The sequence below is a fragment of the Oryza glaberrima genome, chromosome 1 (genome assembly GCF_000147395.1).
Source record: "Oryza glaberrima chromosome 1, OglaRS2, whole genome shotgun sequence".
Lineage (NCBI taxonomy): Eukaryota > Viridiplantae > Streptophyta > Magnoliopsida > Poales > Poaceae > Oryza > Oryza glaberrima.
Genome location: NC_068326.1, coordinates 5,800,991 through 5,822,725, shown reverse-complemented (window position 1 = coordinate 5,822,725; position 21,735 = coordinate 5,800,991). Strand labels below are relative to the sequence as shown.

At 41.4% G+C, this 21,735-nt stretch overlaps 1 protein-coding gene across 1 annotated transcript; it reads right to left on the bottom strand.

Annotated features, from left to right (window-relative positions):
* Window positions 1-7,376: 7,376 nt before the first annotated feature.
* Window positions 7,377-20,420, bottom strand: LOC127783889 (protein ROS1A). The gene is made up of 18 exons (XM_052311042.1): window positions 20,096-20,420; window positions 16,361-19,247; window positions 16,039-16,129; window positions 14,429-15,944; window positions 14,203-14,282; window positions 13,329-13,413; window positions 13,146-13,237; window positions 13,002-13,070; window positions 12,878-12,914; window positions 12,714-12,796; window positions 11,544-11,990; window positions 11,403-11,439; window positions 11,259-11,316; window positions 11,036-11,175; window positions 10,743-10,808; window positions 10,510-10,624; window positions 9,121-9,159; window positions 7,377-8,092 (listed from the first exon to the last, which is right to left on the bottom strand). Exons 2-18 carry the CDS (start codon window positions 19,122-19,124, stop codon window positions 7,956-7,958), a joined length of 5,856 nt encoding a protein of 1,951 aa, XP_052167002.1. The 5' UTR covers window positions 19,125-19,247; window positions 20,096-20,420; the 3' UTR covers window positions 7,377-7,955.
* Window positions 20,421-21,735: the final 1,315 nt, after the last annotated feature.

Below are 21,735 nucleotides of genomic sequence, written 5' to 3'. Positions count from 1 at the left end.
AGGCGAAAGCGAGCACACCGGGAGGTTGCACGGGACGAGAGGAGACGAGCCAACGGCTCGGATTCGCCGGGGGATGCTCGACGGCGGCGGATTGCGGCGGCGGCAACCGGCGGCAGGAGAAGGGGGAAACGGCGATGAGGTCACGAGGGGTCGATTCCCGGCGGTGAGAGCATCTACGCGGCTACGGGAATCCGTTGCTAGCGACGGATTGGGCGGAGCTATGCCGAGCGGGGCCGGCGACGAGCGGCGCTTCCGAGCTCGGGCGGCGACGGCGGCGAGCACACGGCGGGCGGCGGCAACGGTCGGGGCGGCGCCAGCTAGCTACGGGGAGGCTACTCGTGCTACTACCCGAGTCTAAGGGGAGGAGATGGAACGAGGAGGGAGAACGGAGGGCGACACTACCGTGCGGGGAAGGGCGCGGTGACGAGAGGCCGACGGCACGGGAGCGATCTCTCCGGCCTCGGGCCGGGGAAGAGGAAGGAGAGGGTGCGCCCGGAGTCCCCTTCCGTGTCCTCGCTCGTGCCGGCTCCTCCGACACGCGCGACGGCGAACAGCGACGGCGAACAGAGCACGGGAGGCGGCGACAATGGAGTGGAGACGATGGGACAAAACGAGAAGAGAAAGGGAGGGAGGGCACCTGGGCTTTAAAGGGCGGCAATGACGGTTTGGAAACCGACCTTGGGCGGTCAAGGCGCGAGCTGGCGCTCGGCGCTCGCAGCCAAAACGGCGACAGAGGGGGGGGGGAGGATGACGCCGGCAATGGGAGGAAAAGGGAGAAAGGAAGAGGGAAAGGAGGCTTGCCTCCTTGCCATTTCGGGAAAAGGAGGAGGGAGAGAGGGCGACGCGGCAGAGAGGGCGGAGGGCTCTGCCTCCGGCCCTTGGAGGCTAGCGCGCGGAGTGGCGGGGCCGGGTTGTGACGACGGCGATGACGGCGGACCGGCTTGGAGCGGAGCGGCGACACGGGCGGCAGGCGCGGGCAGGCGCGGGCAGAGCCTGACGGCGGCGGCGACCAGGCGGTCGGCCACCACGGCGCGCGCGCGCGGGAAGCCACGGCTATTTGGGCGGCGTCGGCGGGAACGACAGCGGGAGCAGGAGGGAGGGCTCGGCGCGGCTCGCGCGCTCGCGCGAGCAGCGCTCGGGCAGAGCGGGGGAGAGGGAGAGAGAGAGAGAGAGAGAGAGAGAGAGAGAGCGAGCCGGGGAGGGAGGGGGAGATGGGCCGAGAGGGATTCGGCCCATCGAACCCTAGGGAGGCAAAATAGACTTTTGCGGAGGGATTTGATTTGGGAAGGATTTGGATTCGGGATTGAACTCGACGATGGATCGGGGATTTGAGACCTGAGATGGCACGGGCACTAGACAACAAGCAAAGAAACGGATTTCGCAAATAGGATTTTTAAGAGCTAGTTTTCCCGCTAGGCGCCAAGACGGAACGGGCGCTACAGGGGGGGGGGTCGCCGGCGCCATTGACGCCCTCCGGCCAGCCAACGAAGCGGGCAACGACACGGTGGGGAGGTGGCGGCGGGGGATCGGGCGGAGTGGAGGAAAACGCGATGGTGGCGGCGGAACGAGCGATGAGAGGGGAACGGAAGGAGGAGAGCTAGGGTTAATGTCTCCGCACGAATCTTAAAGCATATCCGATGGTCCAAAATTTGAAAGATGGGAGGTGGGATTTTCTGTCAATAGATATATAGACAGTCCCATAAGATTATTCGGTTTTTAGGGCAACTGCTGTATTGATAACTTTAATATTCTTCATTTCTTCTTGTTATTGTTAATCATGAATTCTGCCATCAAGCTTCTCATCATCCTTATCCAACAAGTATATTTTAGCGTGGAGAGCCTTGAAGCATATCATACAAATAATCTATGGTGACTTGATTTTCCTTCAAGGTTGATGATCACCTGAATTTGTATGTGGTCAAATGTGATGTTCTTACACAGAAGAAACATAACGCTCATAATTTTGGCATAGTGATAAAGTACTTGCATAGAAGAAACTAATTTTCTATTAGAAAGCAACAATACCGCCTAACAGAATTATAATATCGTAAAAGTTCTTATGAAGATGATTTTTGTTTTTTCAAAATAAGTATTTTGAGAGCTATTGATGGTCGAAGTTTTAAAAATTTGTCAACAGTATCATATATTTAAATACGGAGGGCCGGATGGAGTACCATTATTTTGGAGACCTTGGAAGAAAATTGAGAAAAGGGAGTGATAGATAAATTGGTTTGTTCAACTAATTGTGTACTTGTATGCCGTCCCTACATGAAATTGTTTGCTTCTGAGTTTTGTGATCTTGCCGACCAAACCGGCTCTAAGCGTCTTGATGTTGCCATTTCAACCATCTCTGTTGGCCCTAAGTGAGCTATGGTATCACCAATGAAGTTTTCCACACAAGATTCTGCCTTTTCAAGTCTTGAAAGCTTATAATATGTCATGAAATAATGTTTGTTTTTGTTTATATGACCTAATCACTAGGCCAGTAAGTACACAGTGGCCAGCATTTGTCCTTGACCTTATCAATCAAGCTATCAGATGACTCAACTCAATTGTTTTTGTTTGACTTGTAACCTTCAACAAGTCTGATTCTAGAAATAATGCAACATGTTTGACCAAACCATTTAGCTCATCTGCAAGAACCATGCCTACCATCCCCGCAAAAAAAAAAAAAAGAACCATGCCTACCATGAATGAATTATTAAAAATGTCAACAAGAAAAACATCTCCATGATTATATACTGGGAAAATTAGCTTTGGATTCACATTGTTGCATCTGACTAAGAAAGGGGAAATTCAATCACCATCTGTCAAACAGTTCATTATCTGAGGCTCTAGTGACGTGAGACTGCCTCTAGTTGTGTTGCTTGTGATCTTCTACAGACGTTGATGTTCATCTATCAGAAGTAACCGGCGATGATTGGTTAAGAAACTCATAAGCTGATAGCAGCCAGCATTAGCTAATTCCTCGAGGGGGCCAATGAGGAATCAAGGATAATCTTGAACACCTGGCGTTCAGATAGCCTTGTGTTTCTGAAATTTTATATTGAGCATCACCGTCTTGGTAAGTATGAGTTTTGTCCTCTCTGGAAAATTTAAAAGGATTATAATATTTTACCTTCTTTTCTAGTGGACTTTGTTTTGAGAATCTTGGAATTTTTATATTCACCTCAAAAGGCTTAGAGTGAATAATCCTTGGAAAATTTAAGGGGAAAGGTACCTGAGAATTGGCAATTTGGCATTCAGCTCTATCAGAAGTAATTGTCATTTGTCCGTGTCAATTTCTTTTTCATGGTACACATAATCTCGGAACATGCAAAGGGAACAGTACAAGCTCTAAAACTGGAAATAATGAGAATGCAAAGCTGAAGTAGTAAAACTAAAATTGGCTTTTGCAATGATCTTGCAGAATCTATCCTTTTGGCATTCATGGTGAACACACATTGTGGGGAACCCGCTGTGGACTAACTGCTGACTAAAATACATGGATAGCAAAGTTTTTGCCAATATCCCAGGACTCTATTTATTCAAAGATAGTCTTAAAAAAACTTAAAATGAGCCATCCAACAAGGATAAAAAAAACTTAAAAGAGAATCATAATATAAACCAAAAAATTGCCACAGAATTATCACGTCATGGCAAAATTTACGTTAAAAAGGTGGGACAAGATCCATTTATTTGTGAAATATACTCCATTTCCTTTTTAATAAGGTCCATTTTGTTCTTGAGGAGTAAAGATAAGGTGACTCGTCTGCACTTATCACCCTCTCTCAAGACACAGAAAGATGCACTTTTCTACAGTGCGTTACACTCATGTCTTTTCAATCACACATTAGTATTCCTGATTATGATGTGAAAGTGACAATCATAACAGAAAGTACAATATTTTGCTAAACATTCGAAAAGATTGATGCAACAGATTCCAAATTCTCATCAACAACAACAGGTTCTTGGTGTTCCGGCGAGGCAAGGCTCTTTCTGTCCATCAAACAGCTTCCAGTCCCTCTATCTCAGACTCTATTAATTTCACATGTTGCCATGTTGGGATTCAGATTCTGTCCTCGTCCTCGAGAAAAACCAATTCCTAACTATAAATCTGAGTCTACGTCTAGATTCGTAGTTAAAAATTATTCTTTTATGAAGGGAGTACTCCTGTACCAGTCCTTCTCCCAAGATCGCCTATGAAATGGCAAGATCATAGGAGCAGGAACTTCCAACCAGATCGCAAGAAAAGCAGAGCCATGCCGTTGCTTCCAGGACGTGTGAAACGACAACAAGAGTGGGAAGGGCAAGGCTGGGCTGGAGGAAGAAGACTCTTGGGATTCTTGATTGGCAAATAGTATTATGCATTCCCCGTATCATTTATCCATTTTTTAAAAAATATTGTTATTTTAATGGATAATCATATAAATGGTGACCATCCAGATATATATAATCACCCTAACATATTATACAATCACCCTCTTGCACTGTTGCACAGCCTCCATTGGAGTTTGTTCCAACTCCTCATGACTTGTCTCGCCGGTTTCAAAAACATATGTTTTCCTTTTCACCAGTATTGCCAGACTATACCTTTTTCTCCCTTACTCTAGTCATAAACTTTCTCCAACTCCCGGTAGATGCTCTCTACTGCCATCCGCATTCACCCCTTACTGATCACACAACTTTTATGATAAAATTTTTCAACACTGGGTCTACCCCAAACATATTATACAATCACCCTAACACGTCGTTTATAACCAACTGCTCCGATGCATCCAGGCTAGAATAAAAAAAAGGTATATACAGTCAAATCCACCCCATTATAACAAATTTGTATAGGAGCATTGCCATAATACACATGAACGGCCACATCACCTGACATCCTGATAAAACATAACAAATTGTCTTACTACGGTACTATCCAATAACTTCACCAATGATTAAATTTTACTCTGACGTAAAATAACTTAATTTGTCACTACTTAAAAATAACTTCATGTCGATTTCTACTAACTCACCTCAAAACAATATGTACAAATCTAGTACCAACTTCAACATGCTACTAATTTAATATCCATACTAATATTCAACAATGATTAACAAATCACTAGCGTCACACTTAGGGATTAGAGATTTATACCTCCACCATCGTCTCCCCTGCACTGTCACGGACATCGCCTCCCCTCCCCGTGGTGACGACAGCCCAGCTATGTGGTCCTCACCTCCTTTCACCCGAAAATAACCCTTGCCGAAGGGTGGGGAATGGGATATAAATGGACATATCGAACGCCCATTGTTCAATAGGGGTGGTGGCTAGGACATGTCAAACAACCGCAGTTCGATAAGGTATGCGCGATACCATATGCATTCACTTGTCGAACATCCGCCGTTCGGGGCCCTATCGAATTTCGACATGGCCCTGCTTTGGCCATTGTATCCGGGTGGCCTCCATTTTTGTGATTTTCTATTAAAATAATATTATTTCATAAAAGAACGAATCTAGGTATATACTTTCTCCGTTATATAAAAAAAATCAATCTAGGATTAGATATGACATTTTTTAGTATAGGAATCTGGACACGCTCCTATCCAGAATCATTGTACTAGAAAATATTGCATTCCATCCTAGATTGTTTTTTATGGGATGTAGAATCCTATGTTGTTTTTTTTAATGAGACAAAGAGAGTATGTTTCATTGCCTGTTTAATACAATATCAAGCTACCAATAAGCGGCTACCAAAAAAAAAATGATTCCACACCCTCATCCTACTAATGGTATTAAAAATTTAGAAAGAGAGAAATCAGAAATTGTTCCAACATAAGGAACTTTCAACAATAACTCTACTGGCGGATATTAAGGAGGCCAAAACCTAGGCCATATAAGGAGCAAAACAACTCTCGGAGATTATCCCCTTGCTTAGCTTTATTTTTTCTTTATACAGTTCCTCGTACTAGTACAACTTCTTTTACTCTTACTACAATAAAATTGGCATCCTCCAAGCACCGGTTCGTTAAAAAAAATCAATGAATAATTCCATCCCCAAAACCTCCAGACAACACCATGAATAAGAGATTATTTTGCTTGCTTAGCAAATTTGGCACATGCCATTAGTGATGAATGAAAGAACTAAACATTTGGTTGGTAACTTGGCAAAGCATTGTGAATTTTGTCAACTGGGACTGCTACAGTGGTCTGCTGTTCACCAGGTGTCTAAGTATTTTCCATTCAAAAAAGCCGTCCAGTATTTTGGGTTGTAGATTCAAAACCCTGCCTGGTATACATTGTACAGACGAGACATTTATATATACGCGCGCACTCACCCTACGAACACACACGTATACTCTTCATCTATAAACACCTTCGAGAATTGGACCAATAGATCTTGAGATTGATGAAGTACACACCAACGTCTTGCTGTAGATAGGTGAAATAATTAAGATTGCCTGATGTCACTTTTTACATAGTTGAAGCCTCAATTTGCAAGAATATCAAGAATTTTAATAATGTTAAATTTTAAGGGCGTTCGATGAGGGTGACAACAGTTACGAAAACAATTACTACATCCATCCCAGAATATAAAAAGTTTTAGAGTTAGATACTGTTATTAAGTTAATAGGTAGAATTGAATAGAAAGATGTTTTGATTGGTTGAGAAGTGGAGGTAGGTAGAAAAAGTGAATGGTGGAGGATTGTGATTGGTTGGGAAGGAAATATTAATGGAGAAGTTGTTATATTTTGGAACAAATCCTAAGTGCTAAAAATAGTTATATTTAGTATAGTGGGAAGAACTCTAGAATACGACTAGAAAAAAAAAACTCCGGTTTCTGTTAATTCCTGTTTGGAAAAGGTAGTTTTTTTTTTCAAAACGTTATGATTTAGTTCAAAACTTAAAAGAGATGAAAAACCGTACCAAAGCAAGATACCCTTCGAATTTCCTGAAATACTCTCATCCAATACTAAGGACCCATTTGACACATCTTCAACTCTAGCTCCACATTTTCTAGAACTGAAGCACAACCAAATGATTTCAATTCCAAAAAAAAAAAGAGTGGAATGAATTGAAGTGCTCTCATAAAATAAAAAATAAACTAGAGAGATATAACTATATTTAAATAGTTCCACAACTTCACTATATACCTAACTTCTGAAGTTAATTTAGAAGTTAGAACCCTACCAAACAGAGCTTATAGCAATATTTTGAGACGGTAGAAATACTACTTTCTTAATCCATCTAGACATTTATTGCTTACTGCTAGTCGCATCTGTTAAGCGTCAACTTTCCAAAACTCCTAAGGGCATGAAAGTAATTTAATATCAACCTTATGACATGCTAAACAACCCAAGACAAAATAAGCCCTTCGGAACATCAAAGTAATTTCATATCGAACTTAAAATACGCTTAACAATCCAAAATCCCTTGTATTTATGGACAGATGAAGAGTATTTCAGGTAAATGCTGACGATTTATATCTACCTTTTCCCGACATACATTATGACATTGCTGGCCTGCAGCTCACAAGTATCTAGAGCCAATTAAACTTGTGAATGAATCAAATCAAATAATTGATGATTAATTTGACATCGACTACATGAATGACCTAACAACATGAATGACCATTTTGAATGGCAAACTTTTCACATGTACAACAATCGGTTCCACTCATATGAAAGTACAGTTAGAGCCGCTGAGCCGCCGGACATGCCTTTTCTCCCTATCAGCAGCAACTGTCACCGCATAAGAATTGCTTGCAACAACCAAGCATAGAATCTGTATGATGGATCATGTTGCCGAAGAATACCAGCACCACGAATTCGTGAGTGGCTGGAGTTCATAACTTTCAGCAGATGTATATGGCCAGAAATAATTGAATTGCCTACGGCAACTTATTGGTCAGCGATCCATTTCAGGTCAGTGATCTTGTGGCAGATCGTATGTACCTCCTCTTTATTTCTTTTCTGGTTTTCCAGATGGCCTATTCATCATCTCTTCCTGGAGCAGAACCTGCAGATTTTTTATTCCTGGTAATTTTGCTTGCTGGAAAGTGGAGTCTTGCATACAGTGGTCTGGGTGCTCTTGATGTCCTATCAAAGCCTCTCACGCACACAAATCCTGAAAAAGTTAGGGAAAAAAGAAGTAAAAATCCACATCCCTGAAAGAAAATGTTACTGACATCTTGGACAAAAAAGGCATCCATAAGTATTCCCTCCGTCCCACAATATAAGGGATTTTGAGTTTTTGCGTACAACGTTTGACCACTCGTCTTATTCAAATTTTTTTTGCAAATATAAAAAACGAAAAGTTGTACTTAAAGTACTGTGGATAATAAAGTAAGTCACAAATAAAATAAATAATAATTTCAAAATTTTTTGAATAAGCCGAGTGGTCAAACGTTGCAAGTAAAAACTCAAAATCCCTTATATTGTGGGACGGAGGGAGTAGCATTCTACCCTAAGCAGCTTTCTGCCAACAATGCCTATGGATAAAAACTACTTTACCAATATTGATAAGTCTTGTACCTCCTTTAAGAAAACCCTCCATATGAAACAATTGTTTAATTACACCTACATATTTACGCAATCCTCCCTAGAGATTTTGAGGGTATACTTGATATCCTTGTTCATTCACATTGGCATTTTATTCCGATTCCTATGAAGATACTTCTAGAGTACTCACTCTAGCCTGTAGACACAAATTCTTGTCGCTGTGGACTAGGGTGTGACAATTATTTTATACAGGACAACTAACAATATATTTTTAAGATATTTATAATTGTCATTTGAAAATTATATGAGTAGATTGGTGATGAAAATAAATACTTCCCATGATTTTATTGTCCTATACCACTATATCGTGACAAAATGAAATATTAATGATCCAAGAGTAAGATACATTCAGAAGACAATGAAAAGTCCAATACAGATGGCAAATATTTTGACTGGAGAGTAGCTATCAGCTGAAATGGCAAAAAAAAGGATATACTAGTTATTATGAGTAATAATACTGGTAGAATAGAGACATGCTCCTCTGCCTATATACTTGCTACTATTATTATCCTTGTCAGTAAACATAGTACCTATACACTATATCTCTCTTTGTTATGGAAACCAAAACGTACATACAAAAAAAAAAATGATTACCTCTCCAAAAGCAATGTTGTATTTCTTCAGTTGTCAAACCTGCGATAGAAACATGGGATCAGTTGTACAGCTTTGTTGCATGAATAATAATTTCCCAATCAAATTTTCAGTTGATCTGACATACTTCCCAATTGATGTGACACATTTGACCGCCTCATTTGTTGGCAAATGCTTGGCACTATTCTTATTTCACCCATACACCCCCACCCCCCATCCCCTCTTCTCTCTCTCTCTCTCTCTTCTGCGGCACTATTTGGTGGGTCCGTAGTATAGTACTCCCTCCATCCCAAAATATAAGATATTTTGACCGGAAATACCTTATATTTTGGGACGGAGGGAGTAGATAGTAAGGACAATTTGGTCCTATCTTATGAGCATGATCTGGAACTCAAATCACTGCTGACAGCAATACATGAATTAGTGCTATATGAGGAGTTGAGAGTTGAACCATTTCATAAACCCAGCTATTCCTAACATAGTAACCTCGGGTTAACCCTTTTACATGGAGCAAGTGAGGACAAAAGCGCAAGCGAGGTTATTAATTATGTTTGGTCATAGGCCTATAGTTGTTTTGGATATAGGACATTAGTAATTGTATCAGAGCCAACCCTCAATTGCATTGGTTGCATGTTGGGTCAGGAGCGTAGACATATGGTGCTGATGCATGAGCGTGTACTTGACATTTCAAATCACAGATCAAGCAACCACTGCTGCAAATCTATATACCCCTTTAAAAGAAGGTAGTGGTGGTGGCAGTGAATCTGCCACCCCACCTACTCCCATTGTCAATTTTGTAAATTAGCCCTTGAACTTATTATTATTAGAAAAACAAACAAATCTAAATGGATAGCCACATATAAAATCAAATTAAGGTCAATATTCCCTATAGCAAAAGGATTGTTAACACATTTCGTATAAAACATATTTAATTTATTTGACAATATTATAATATATTTTCTATTATCCGTAGCAAAGCGCGGACATTTAGCTAGTTATGTAAAAGACAGCAGCTGGAAATTCCATCTAAATCAGGACACAAAGAAAACCTAGACTATAGCAAGCAGCGTGAGTGCCTCCCAACAACAGAAACAGGCAATGGTGGAAGCAGTTGTTAGCAGGATGATGCATGATGGCAGATGGGGTTAGGATCCAAACGCTCAATGAGGGGTATTGGACGGACTTGGGTGGCAGAAGAGCGGAGAAGGTGCGGCACCAGAATCTGGTTTCTTTGCAAGCAAAAGCTGCTCATAATATGTCCCAAAGCAGGCCTTAGTCCTCTTGGTGATTCAAATTATTACAATCACATAATGGACTTCACACAATAAAGATAGTGGCACATTTGGCGCTGCCAAAAATCCTATTCTTGGTCAAAATTTATTAGTGAAATACCTTTAAATATTGTCGGAATTGAAGTTCCAAAGTAAACAGTTCTCCTAGGGAGATTCCATATCCAACTCCTTGGAACATCAATCGGGTTCCGGCTTGAGTCATGATCAGCAAATACCTGCCGCATAACATTTGAACACTAATAAAAGAGATACTAGAAAGTAGAAACTTGCATATATTTTAATGGTATTATAATAATTAAACTAAGATCAACTTTAAGAACTTTCTGTTTTCACCTCATTGACTTGGAAATATGTCCCATTAAGTGGAAAGCTTCCTCTCATTGCTGTTCGGCATGGTATCTATTTTTAATTTTCAACAAAGAAAAACAGATTGTCAACAAACTGCGGGATAAGTTTTCTACATCCTATTCCCTAGCCGGTGCCCAACCAGTGAATCAGAACTGTTATAGCTTGGACAATAGCTAGGACAGATAGCAGCTTTATCACTATTTGTGAACATGATAAACTTGAATAGCACATCTTGAACCAAGGGCAACTGAGCATATGTTACAGAAACAACTACTTACCAGCAGTGTCCCTCGAACTTTTTGGGCCTGCGCTTCTCTTATACTGTTGCAACTAAAGCATGTATTGCTTGCACATAGTTCACCATTCTCTTGTGAATTGCAGACCGACTTAGGTGCATCAGTTGATTGAGCTGTTTCACCTGTTGCATATTCAACAATTATAAGTAACCAATGAAAAAAGTTTGGTTCCCATGATATTGTGTTCTGTTTATGCACTTCTTACCTGGGGTCCATATAGAGAGTAGGTATGGGCAAGGATCATCTGGTTCTCTTTGGTTGAACTGTGTATTGTAAGAAAATAAGCATCAATATATTCTCAGTTGGTGATAAGGAAAGTACAGAATTCTATAATGTTTTATGAACTTACTCCTTCAAGAAGTGGATGTGAATCTGGCAGTTCATAGCTACAGATATGTTGAAAACAGAGAAGTAAGCAATGCAGCAAAACACATGATAGTCAATAGTAAATATTCATGAGATTGGTTTTGCAAGAGGGACAAGATCATACACTTGGTGCTCTGTCCTTAGGCGACTGACATTCTTGAGCTTAGGAGTTGGGATAGAAGCAACTTCAGGAGTTATAGCGACCAAAGCCTTTGACATATCAGCATCTTCAATCTCAATGTTATTTGCTTGCATATAACTCTTCAGGTTCTGTGTAAACTCCTCAAAATTAAGCTTGATAGTAGGGATTTCTTCTGGATCATCGACAAAACTATCCTCTATTGCACACTCTTTCATCTCTTCTGTCTCATGTTCAGGATCTGGGCTTGCTGGCTCCTCAATGATTGGCTGGCGATTGTTCATACCATGGTGACAGGTGTTTGAATTCCACTCGAGCTGACTTACTACAGGCCTAGAACTTATATATGTCTGGTGGAAGGTTTCTGCAGCTATTGGGGTTCCAGATGTAACTAAACTCTTCTCTTCAGGTCCAGGAAGAGCGAGCCTTGCACTATATCATAAAAAACCATATCATTACCAATATAAGGTCATTCAGGAATGTTGGATTAAATCTCCATGATGTTGGATTAAATCTCCATGCCCCCCCCCCCCCCCCCCCCAAAAAAAAAAAAAAAAAAAAAAAAAAAACACACACACACACACAGTTCCAAGACTCTAATATGAACAGGTTAGTCTGTTTCTTCTAAAGTACAAAGCGTAAAGGTCGCAATGGAGTCATTCCAAGACTTTAATATGAGCAGGTTAGTCTGTTTCTTCAAAAGTACAAAGTGTAAAGGTCGCAGTGGAGTCAAACAGCTGATAGAACTTTCACTCTTAAACTAATAGGCCCACTGCATTTGTTGAACCTATTCGGACCGAATTGAAATCCCTCGGCAACAATCAACCTTTTTATATCGGAAATACACCAGTCATTGATGTCCAGTCAAAAAGTATTTATTAAAATGTAGAGAACAACGTGTTCTAACTAAAACTACAATTGCAAAACTGAGTTACATACAACACACTAATATAGCCTCACAACCACAAACATAATCTTTGATGTATCAAAATAACATAAATGTGGTATGCACCAGTTAAATTAGCCTAGGAGAACTTGTAGGACCAGGAAAAGGATGGGAGGGGGGAGGGGGGGGGGGATCTCAGCCAATTGTTCATACCTAACAATCATCACCGTGATTTCACATATATAAAATATGTACATCTTGAGAATTACCTGGCAAATGCACTTGCAAAGTGCTTGCACTCAGCTCTCATTGGGCATGCGTTGCAATTGGGCTTACTTTTTGTACAAAATACCTAGAAGGAAAGTAACACAGATGGTCCATCAAAACACAGTAATTGGGTTGAATTCACTTTATCAAAGTTGTTGTCTCATACCTTTCCAAAAGTTATCATTTGATAGTGAAGCTCATACCTACATATCATCAAGAACCTGTTATACACTCTCAGATAATGACATGCTCTTATATATATAGTTTTTAACTGCATTTCTAAAACTCACAATGTCCGTTGATCAAGCTTGCATAACCTCGGCCAGAGGTATTTCTGTATGTTCTCCAGCATTGGATACCTTCAATAGCAGATGATCAAACTCCTATCACTCTCCAGCATTAGTGAAGCCAACCAGTGGATTTAAGATACTTACATCTCCAACAGGTGCAACTGAAGAGACTCGGGTAGGGGCTGAAGTGGCACCCATCCAAGCCTCACACATATTCTACCAACATTTGTATCCACCTACATCATCAACAGATACAGATAAAATCTCCACTTCTCCAGAAATAAAGAAACGAAGATTCTTGAAAATTATTTGTGAAAGGAAACATACAGGAAAAGCCATGTGATGGAGTGTCAAAAGACGCACACACTCAACACTTTTAAGTCCAAGTCCTCTAATGCTTAAGAGATAGTCCCTGGAAGAAACACAAAAGGTACAATGTATTTATATGTAAAAACCAGGTACAAATAATGTAGGATCACATTGGTAAACACTTTAATATAAATAAAAACTTGATCAAAGAAGGATAAACTACATTCATGGTCTTTACGGGAGCTTGACATTGCATTGGTGAATAACTATTTTTTGAATGACAAACATCAAATGAGAGCTCCGGCCTTCTCACGATCAGATAGTTGATGTTACATGGGCAAGCTGATTTGATTGCCATGCCTGTGTGGCTTAGGTAGTTGATGCAACACACGAGCAGGTGTGTCCCCATTGAAATATTTAGCATCGCGCAAGTATTCGGTGCTCTAATCTGTTCTAGCCATAGTTACTATTAAATCCGGACCAGCAAGACCATCGGTTCACTGGTTCAAATGAATAATAGAAAATATATTCTTTTATGAAGCTTTGGTTGAATCAAGGGTTATTTAAAATTATTTTTTCCATACAACAAGGTCCCTCACTTGCTCAGTTGGTTGAGAGCACACAGTGCGAGGTAGGGGGTTCAAGGTTCAACGTTCAAGGTTTGCATGTCACAGGCTCACAGGTGATAGGCATTATCATCCCGCAAACACAGACATGTTCAATTATTAACCATGCCCACTACATCCAATTGTCATTGCTTACATTATTACCCATGCTCACTACATCCAATTGTCATTGCTAAGCAATGCAGAGGTCAAAATGACAAATTATAGAATGCCCAAGGGCCAATTGCATTATGAATGTTTGCTCAAAATAAATTTAGTTAGCTTACTTCGCTTTATCTGAATCGACATAGCGCAACCACTCAAGATCGATGCTCCCATGGTCTCTCACCAATCGGTTTAGGAAGTCCTGCAACATGAATTGCTAAAGATGAGTATGGTTGATCCAAAACTTGGAATTCCAACAAATAAGCAAATCTATATGGAATAGCATGCATGCACATATGACTAGAGTTATGTCAACTTTCAATGTAAACTGTTTTATGCCATACTTACTTTTATCCGTTCTGCCAGCATGTTATTCATTCCTCGCTCTCTAATTGTGTCAGATATTTCCTTCACCTCTGCTTGTCTTATTGTTTCCCAATCAATTGAGTCCTTAGCATTCTGGGATCTTTCTTTATTACCATGACTGTAAAGAACTTCTTTTCTCAACATATCCCAATCATATGTTTTCTTTTTACCAGCCCCAACTCTTGGCCTCTTTGCTTTTGATCCATCGACTGGAACTTTGGGGGAAGTCTTTTTGTCATCTTTAGAATTCTCTATCAAGTTGGAAGAAACTCCATGTAGTACTTCAGAATTTGCTTTCTGGTTTTGGCATAAGTTTGAAGAATAAAGATTACTGGTTGTCGCTGTTTGAAATCCAACATTATCATCCTGTTGGCTGTATCCTGATTGAGAATTTTCACCTCCATTTTGCTCTGTCCTGATAGTATTATCACCTTGCACATTTGATGTTCCATGCTGTTTAACAAATGCAGCTTCAGCTTCATTCCTTGAAAGATAATTTTCAGAAGAGGACTGTTCCCTAGCAAATGACATTTTCTCTGAACTTAATGGTTGAAAACAGTTATCGATTCTTGGTGTAGGCTCAGACAGGGAAGTAGTCTTATCTGATCTATCTATATCATATAACATGTTGCTTAAAGAGTAAGCCTTTTGTGTTTCATTGTTACAGGCAATTCCAGGATGAGGTGAAGGATAATAACTGGTTTGTGTAACATTAGAATCAAGCACTCTATTAAGGCCAGTGTATACTGATTGCTCCAAATCACTCGCATGTACTATGCCTGGGAGGTGAACTTGGCCAGTCTGGTGATATGAAATAGAGGAATGTAAAGGCTGATGTTTACTGCCGATATTTTGTATTCCATTGAGAACTTGAATGTTGTTACTACATGAGACTGGAACCCCATGATACTCTGATGATTCAATGGTTTCATTAGACTTGTTCTTCAGCTCCTGCATTCGTAGAAGTTCTGTATATGTGGTTCTTGTTGCTTTGGGCATATTTCTGCTGCCAATGTCTTCGGCAGTGAAATTTAGTAACATGCTCGAAAACATATGATCAGACATGTGAAATAGATAATCTGATGAATTTTGAGATGAAATAGTGGAGTTTTCTGATGAAACAACACCCTCCAGTGACCCATCTTCCGCTTCGACAGCGTTTCCAGTTTGAACGACTGGACGCCTAGTAGCATGCAGTCTAGCCGGCAGATTCTCATAAATATTAGAATAAACTCCTGCTGCACCATCCACTCCATCCCCACAAGAACTTCCAAGCAATTCCACACTGTTACTTCCTTCCTTATCCTCAGTTGTGATAAAAGAGGCTGCTGTGTTGCTGGCCTCCTGAACAAGGATCTCACCCTGTAGCTTGACAGAATTACCAAACAAACCAGAACAATCACCATTTTCTGAAATTGTATGAAACATCACATTTGCGGGTTTTTCAGAGGCTTCTGGCTTTACAGGAAATTTTGCAGCAAGAGCCATAAATGCAGAGCTGAAAAAAAAGGAAATAGTCAGACAGAAAAACAACATAACCTCACAATGCAAGTCAAGTCACAGTTTTCAAATAGGCTCTAGGCATTATTCACCTGGAAAGATGGTCCGAAACATTCTGTGTAAGAAATACTCCCACTACAGAATCTACAACTGATCCTTTCCAAGGAGAAAAACGCCGATCTCCTGCAAACATAGAGGTAATCCTAAAAGTAAAGGTGTTGATCTTCACAGCACAATGCAAGTCTAATGGGACAGTACGAGTACAAACATGAATATATTGGGATGAAGAAATAGGATTTGGGCACACAGTAAATATTGAAGATTTGAGACCATTCACTAATGTGAGTGCAGCAATCACAAGATGGGAGCCATCATGTTCATGTTAGGAAAACAATTTTGAAATGACAGAAATACCTTGAACTAGATGCATTCGAGCAATAAATGAATCAACACGCCCTTGGAATATTTTTCTTTCTTCATTTAGCCATTTCTCTTTATCCTTATCCATACCTTCAGCACAATCACTCATATCTGGTCCCATTAGTAACTTCCACATTAAAGCAGTTACAGGGTCAAGATCCACTTTGGCTCGAGAGCGTTTTCTTTTCACTTTCCCCTCAAAAGGAACAATAGGACCAAATTCTCCATTGTAAGGGACAAGAGCACCATGAGGTTCAGCTGTCACAGGGTCTTCTGATTTGTTTATGTCCAAGACCTTTATCTTTTGAATAACAATATCTAAAGAATCCAGTAGGGATACCATAGCTCCAGAAATGTTTTCTCCAACTCTATTTGCTTTAACTGCTCTTCCAACAGAAGCCTCCCCTGCATAAGGACCATAAGAACATGAAGTACTCTCATTTTGCAATGGATTAGTGTGACTATCCTTTGATGCAAGTTCTCCACCAACAACTTTTCCCTTCCTTGGACGGCCTCTAGGTTTTGGTTTCTCACCAGGTTTTAACTCTTTTCTGGGACGTCCTACTTTTCGCTTCTCAGGGAGTTTGGCTGTAACGGTTTCTTCAGAAACCTTGACTTGATGGTTATCAGTTCTTGGAACATCGGCAGAGGATGGCCCTATAGGATTGCCAGGAGGCCTAATAATGTCTCTAGAACTCTCCAGTTGACAACTTAAAGCTTTCAGAGTGTCCTTACATGTCGATGCATGTGTTGGAGCTATAAGGGTTCTTAAATGCTCCCCGCTGGTGCTTCTGCCGAGCACATCAGGAGGGGTAACACAGAAATTGCTCTGAATAACAACTTGAGGTGAAGTTACTTGCTTATGCAATTCACCTGCCAAGTTATGCCCTTTAACCATGTCATGTTCCAAAGACTGAAGTTGGCAACTTCCAGTTTGCGGAATATATTTTTCCCTTTGTGGGTTATTTGGCATACTAGGTAATTGTGTGAGTTCTTCTGTCATGAGCCCGAACTGTTTGTCAGGTACTTCAATAGACTCCCTGCATGCAGAGCCATGCGGAGCAGGTCTGCCATGTTGATGGACCATTTCTGATCTGTTAACCATATCATTTTTAGATGATCTAAAACTGATCATTCTTTGGGAAGCTCGTGATTTCTCACGGGCTATCAATCTTTGTGCATCAGCAAGGGTAAAAACGTTTGAGTTGATTGCTGAGGCCACATTTTCATTCTCATTATTTGACAAATCCGTAGAGGTAGAAAAATGTCCCACGACTCCATTTGGATAATTGTTAAGATAAGCTGTCCTCATTCTTTTGTGAGGTTCTGAAAAATATGGGGCATGTGAGCTCGCAGCATCGGCAGCACCTGCAGATGCCCATCCATTATTTTGTTGGTTAAAGTTCACACCTAATGATATCCAAGAACCACTTGAAGCATTACTCTCTCTTCTAGGATCCAATGCATGTATATGCATGGAGTCACCAATATTATGCTGCCTATTTGCAGCTCCAGTTTGACTGAAAGGACTAGCAGTTAGATAGTCATTTGTCGTGACAAGTTCACTCAAATTTTCCATCACTTGATACCCTTCAATATGCTTTGGAGGTAGGATGGGATTTTGCGCCAACCTGTAACCATGGGGCATTTGGCCATTCATCACTGCGGCATTTGCGTGAGGAACATGATTCAAATGTTCCTTCAATGCAGCCCTTTCAATACAATGACTAGGTGAAATTGGATTTTCTGGCATCCTATGACCATTAAGCATCTGATTGGCCATTTGTGTTTCCCTTACAGAAGCTTGTGAGGATGAAAGCAAGTATTGAGCAAAATCAGTAGACATGCTATGCGTCTGACTGATTGAACTGTTGAGATCAGGTACATTTCTATCTGACATGCCAGCATAGATTTCTAGCAAAGAATTTGTACCTGATGTCTGTCTTATTCCGGAACCAAAAAGACGTGCCGGACTGTCCACAAATTTAGCATGTTCGTTTTGTAACTGACTAGTAGAATTATTGAGGTCAAGCAATACTCCATTTGGCATGTTATCAGGAGGAAAAAAATGTGCATTAACCATCTGACTAGCTGAAGTGTGAATTGAGCTGGTGCTAGAAACCACGTGGCAAGCCAACTGGCTTTGCGAATCTCTTTGGATGGTAGAAGGTATTGATTGACGCTTGGGACCAGTACATATTTCTGCCACCGGAACTTGAGATCCAGATTGTGTACTCTCTTGCAGTACTTCTCCACCAAAGTCCAAACTTCGTTTAACTGACTTCAGCTCAGATCTGCAGTGTGAGCTAGCCGCCTGTTCTGCAGGAGGTTGGCCTGGAGATGTCTTCTTGCGGACATATTTTCTCTTTCCAGATGGTTTTTCTACCTTTTCTGTTGAAGGTATTGGAGTAGCAGATTTAGGTGTCTTCGATGGTTTATCGTCCTTTAGCACCTTTGGCCTGTGCTTTTTCTTCTTGGGTTTCCGTGCTGGTGTCTTGTTCAAGTCAATACATTCAGTTGGTCCAGCACTACTTCCAACTACTTCAGTTAGCCCAGCATCATTGCTAATGCGTTCAACAAGCCCAGTACCATTATGAGGGACGAACGAATTAGCAGATTCTTTCTCTGACGATACAACTGCAGAAGTTCTAGTCTGCGTCTCTATGGAAGTATCGAACTGTGATGGTATTGGAATACTGGAGAAATATAGATCGGCAGTGGTCTGAGATTGAGGCAGCCATTGTCCAAAATCCTGCATATTTCCTTTCACTACTTCATCTCTCAAGTTTACACCAGTAGTTGCTATATGGCATTGCAATTTCAACTCAGGAGCAGCACACTTGGATCACACAGGCCTCCTATGTGGCCTCCCAGCATCCACCTATAAAATAAGACAGCCCAGGGTATCGACATCAAATACATAGTCAATGAAGAATGCGTAAAAACAAATATAAACTACCGAGCACCAACACGTTGCATTTAGTCAAAATATACCAAATAATGAGTGAGACAAGTGTCACCAGCCAACATGAAATTCTGTAAGACAGTTATGAAAACAAAAGAAAAGAAAAAGAAAGGATACATATGCACTATCATGCTTTTCTTGGCTAGGTCCTTTACACATAAATAAATATCCCGCCGGCCCTTACTCAAAATTACACGGTGCGCCTTTGTCCTCTTGCGCAAAAAATATATAACTAAAGGTGCACTAGTGAAGAAAAATTGTGGGACCCCACGTGCACCTACAACTTCCCTCAAGTACATTTTTCAACTTTATATCCATTTAAGCAATATTTCCTAAACCCATGTAAACAAGACAAACAGCCCCCAAAGGACCATCTCCCTTTTTTACCCTCTTCTAGATAATATAAAATAACCATACCTTCCTTCACCCAGCATATCCCATCATTCAATCATTAGGTGAAATTCCCCCCACTACCAGCAAAGCTGACCAAACGCCTCCCGCCGATTTCCCCTCAGGCGAGCCGTCGAAACGCGGTTGGCTCCCAAGCAGACATATGTAGTAGTAGACACATGAATTCACTAAAAATTACTGCGCCCGAATTATATTCTTCAACTTGGGGAGATAAGATGGCGCGGTAATTTCAGTGAATTCTCGCGTCTGCTTTGGGAGCCAACGGCCCCCGCTCCGATGGCTCGCCCGAGGGGGAAATCGGCAGTGCGGCGTCTGATCAGCCTGAGACCTGAGGGGAAAACAACCGAGTATACCTCGCTACCGTTTGAGGGTTGGGGAGTCGGGGAATCGGCGCTGATGCAGCCTCTTTCGCCGGATCTAGCCGCCGCCGCAGTCGGCCGGACGCCGCCGCCCCCCGCGCCGAACGCCGAACGCCGAACGCCGCCCTCCCGCGCCGGTCCCCCCTGACGCCGCCTCCTCCCTCGCCGGGCTCCGCGCAGCCGGACGCCGCCTTCCTTCCCCTGCGCCGCCCGATGAGCAGAGAGGGTAGAGGCGAGCTAGGGTTGAGAGGAGTAGAGAGGAGTGGGAGAGAGAGATTCGGTCAGAGAGAGGAAAAGTGAGGAAAGGAGAGTGAGAGAAAACGATGCGGGGGGAGGGGGGAGGGGAGGTGAGCGTCGGGAATGCTATTTCGCGCACGCTTGGCTACTTCTGATCGCAGCGCACACACTTCCCAAAAAAAGTAACGTCACGTGAGTAGTAACTCCACTTCAGAGAGTCCAGACTGAGTGACTTCACTGCCCCGCTGTCGCTGTCCGACACGTGAATAATGTGATAAAATAGAACGGAGTCGCTCAGCTATTTTGTTTTGGGATTTTGTATGATAGTTTATTTTGTTGCAAAACTCACCTAACTAATAAACATGAGTAGCTAATTTGGTTTTGTGTATTTTTGCCTGGGCACTTTGTTTGTTGTTACATTTTAAGAAATGGGTGGAATCAACTATTCATTTAAGAGTGTGCAACTCAGTAACTTTAATATAAAGTCCAGACTAAGTGGTCCACTCTCTCCATCGCTGCCTTACACGTGAATAATGTGATAAAATAGAGCGGAGTTACTCTGAGTCATTTTGTTTTGAGATCCACACGATAACCCATTTTGTTGAAAACCCCCACACAAACAATACGCATACGTAGCTAATTTGGCTTATTTTCTTTTGACGTGGATTTGCAGCAATATATGCTTTATGTTTTTTTTTTTGCCTTGACACTTTATTTGTTGTCGCATTTGAAGAAATGGGCCAAATTAACTACCTATTTAACGATAACTCATGTGACTAAGTAACTCTACTCTAGAGTCCAGATTGAGTGGCCCCCACTCTCACCACCGCTGCCTTGCACGTGAATAATATGATAAAATGGAGTGGAGTCACTCAATCATTTTGTTTTGAGGTTTGTTTTGTTAAAAGCCCACCCAACCAACACATGTGAGTGGCTAATTTGGCTTATTTCTTTCGACGTGGATTCACAGTGAATTGGCATAGGCTATTTTGCCTTGACACTTTATTTGTTATCACATTTAAAGAAACAGGCCGAATCAGCTATCCATTTGAAGATATGTCATGTGAGTACGTGACCAAGTAACTCCACTACAGAGTCCAGACTGAGTGACTCCACTCCCACCATCGATGTTGCGCACATGAACAATATGATAAATTGGAATGGAGTTGCATAGTCATTTTGTTTTGAAATTCCACTTGATAATCCATTTTGTTAAAATAAAAACCATACCCACCCAACACAAAGTGAGTAGCTGATTCGGTCCATTTTTTTCAACGTAGATTCGCAGAGTACCATATCAACTTTGTTTATGCAATTTTGCCCTAACACTCAATTTGGTGTCATATTTGAAGAATATGGGCATAACCAACTATCCATGAAGAGAGCAATCTCAGTCT

What these genes read in the sequence shown, in the direction of transcription:
- LOC127783889 (XM_052311042.1), bottom strand. Translation starts at nt 19,124, where the DNA reads ATGCAGGATTTTGGACAATGGCTGCCTCAATCTCAGACCACTGCCGAT. An exon ending in TTTGCAAGTGCATTTGCCAG is followed by an intron (nt 11,991 to 12,713) that starts GTAATTCTCAAG and finishes TTTATGATATAG; the next exon opens with TGCAAGGCTCGCTCTTCCTG. An exon ending in ACTCTCTATATGGACCCCAG is followed by an intron (nt 11,176 to 11,258) that starts GTAAGAAGTGCA and finishes AATATGCAACAG; the next exon opens with GTGAAACAGCTCAATCAACT.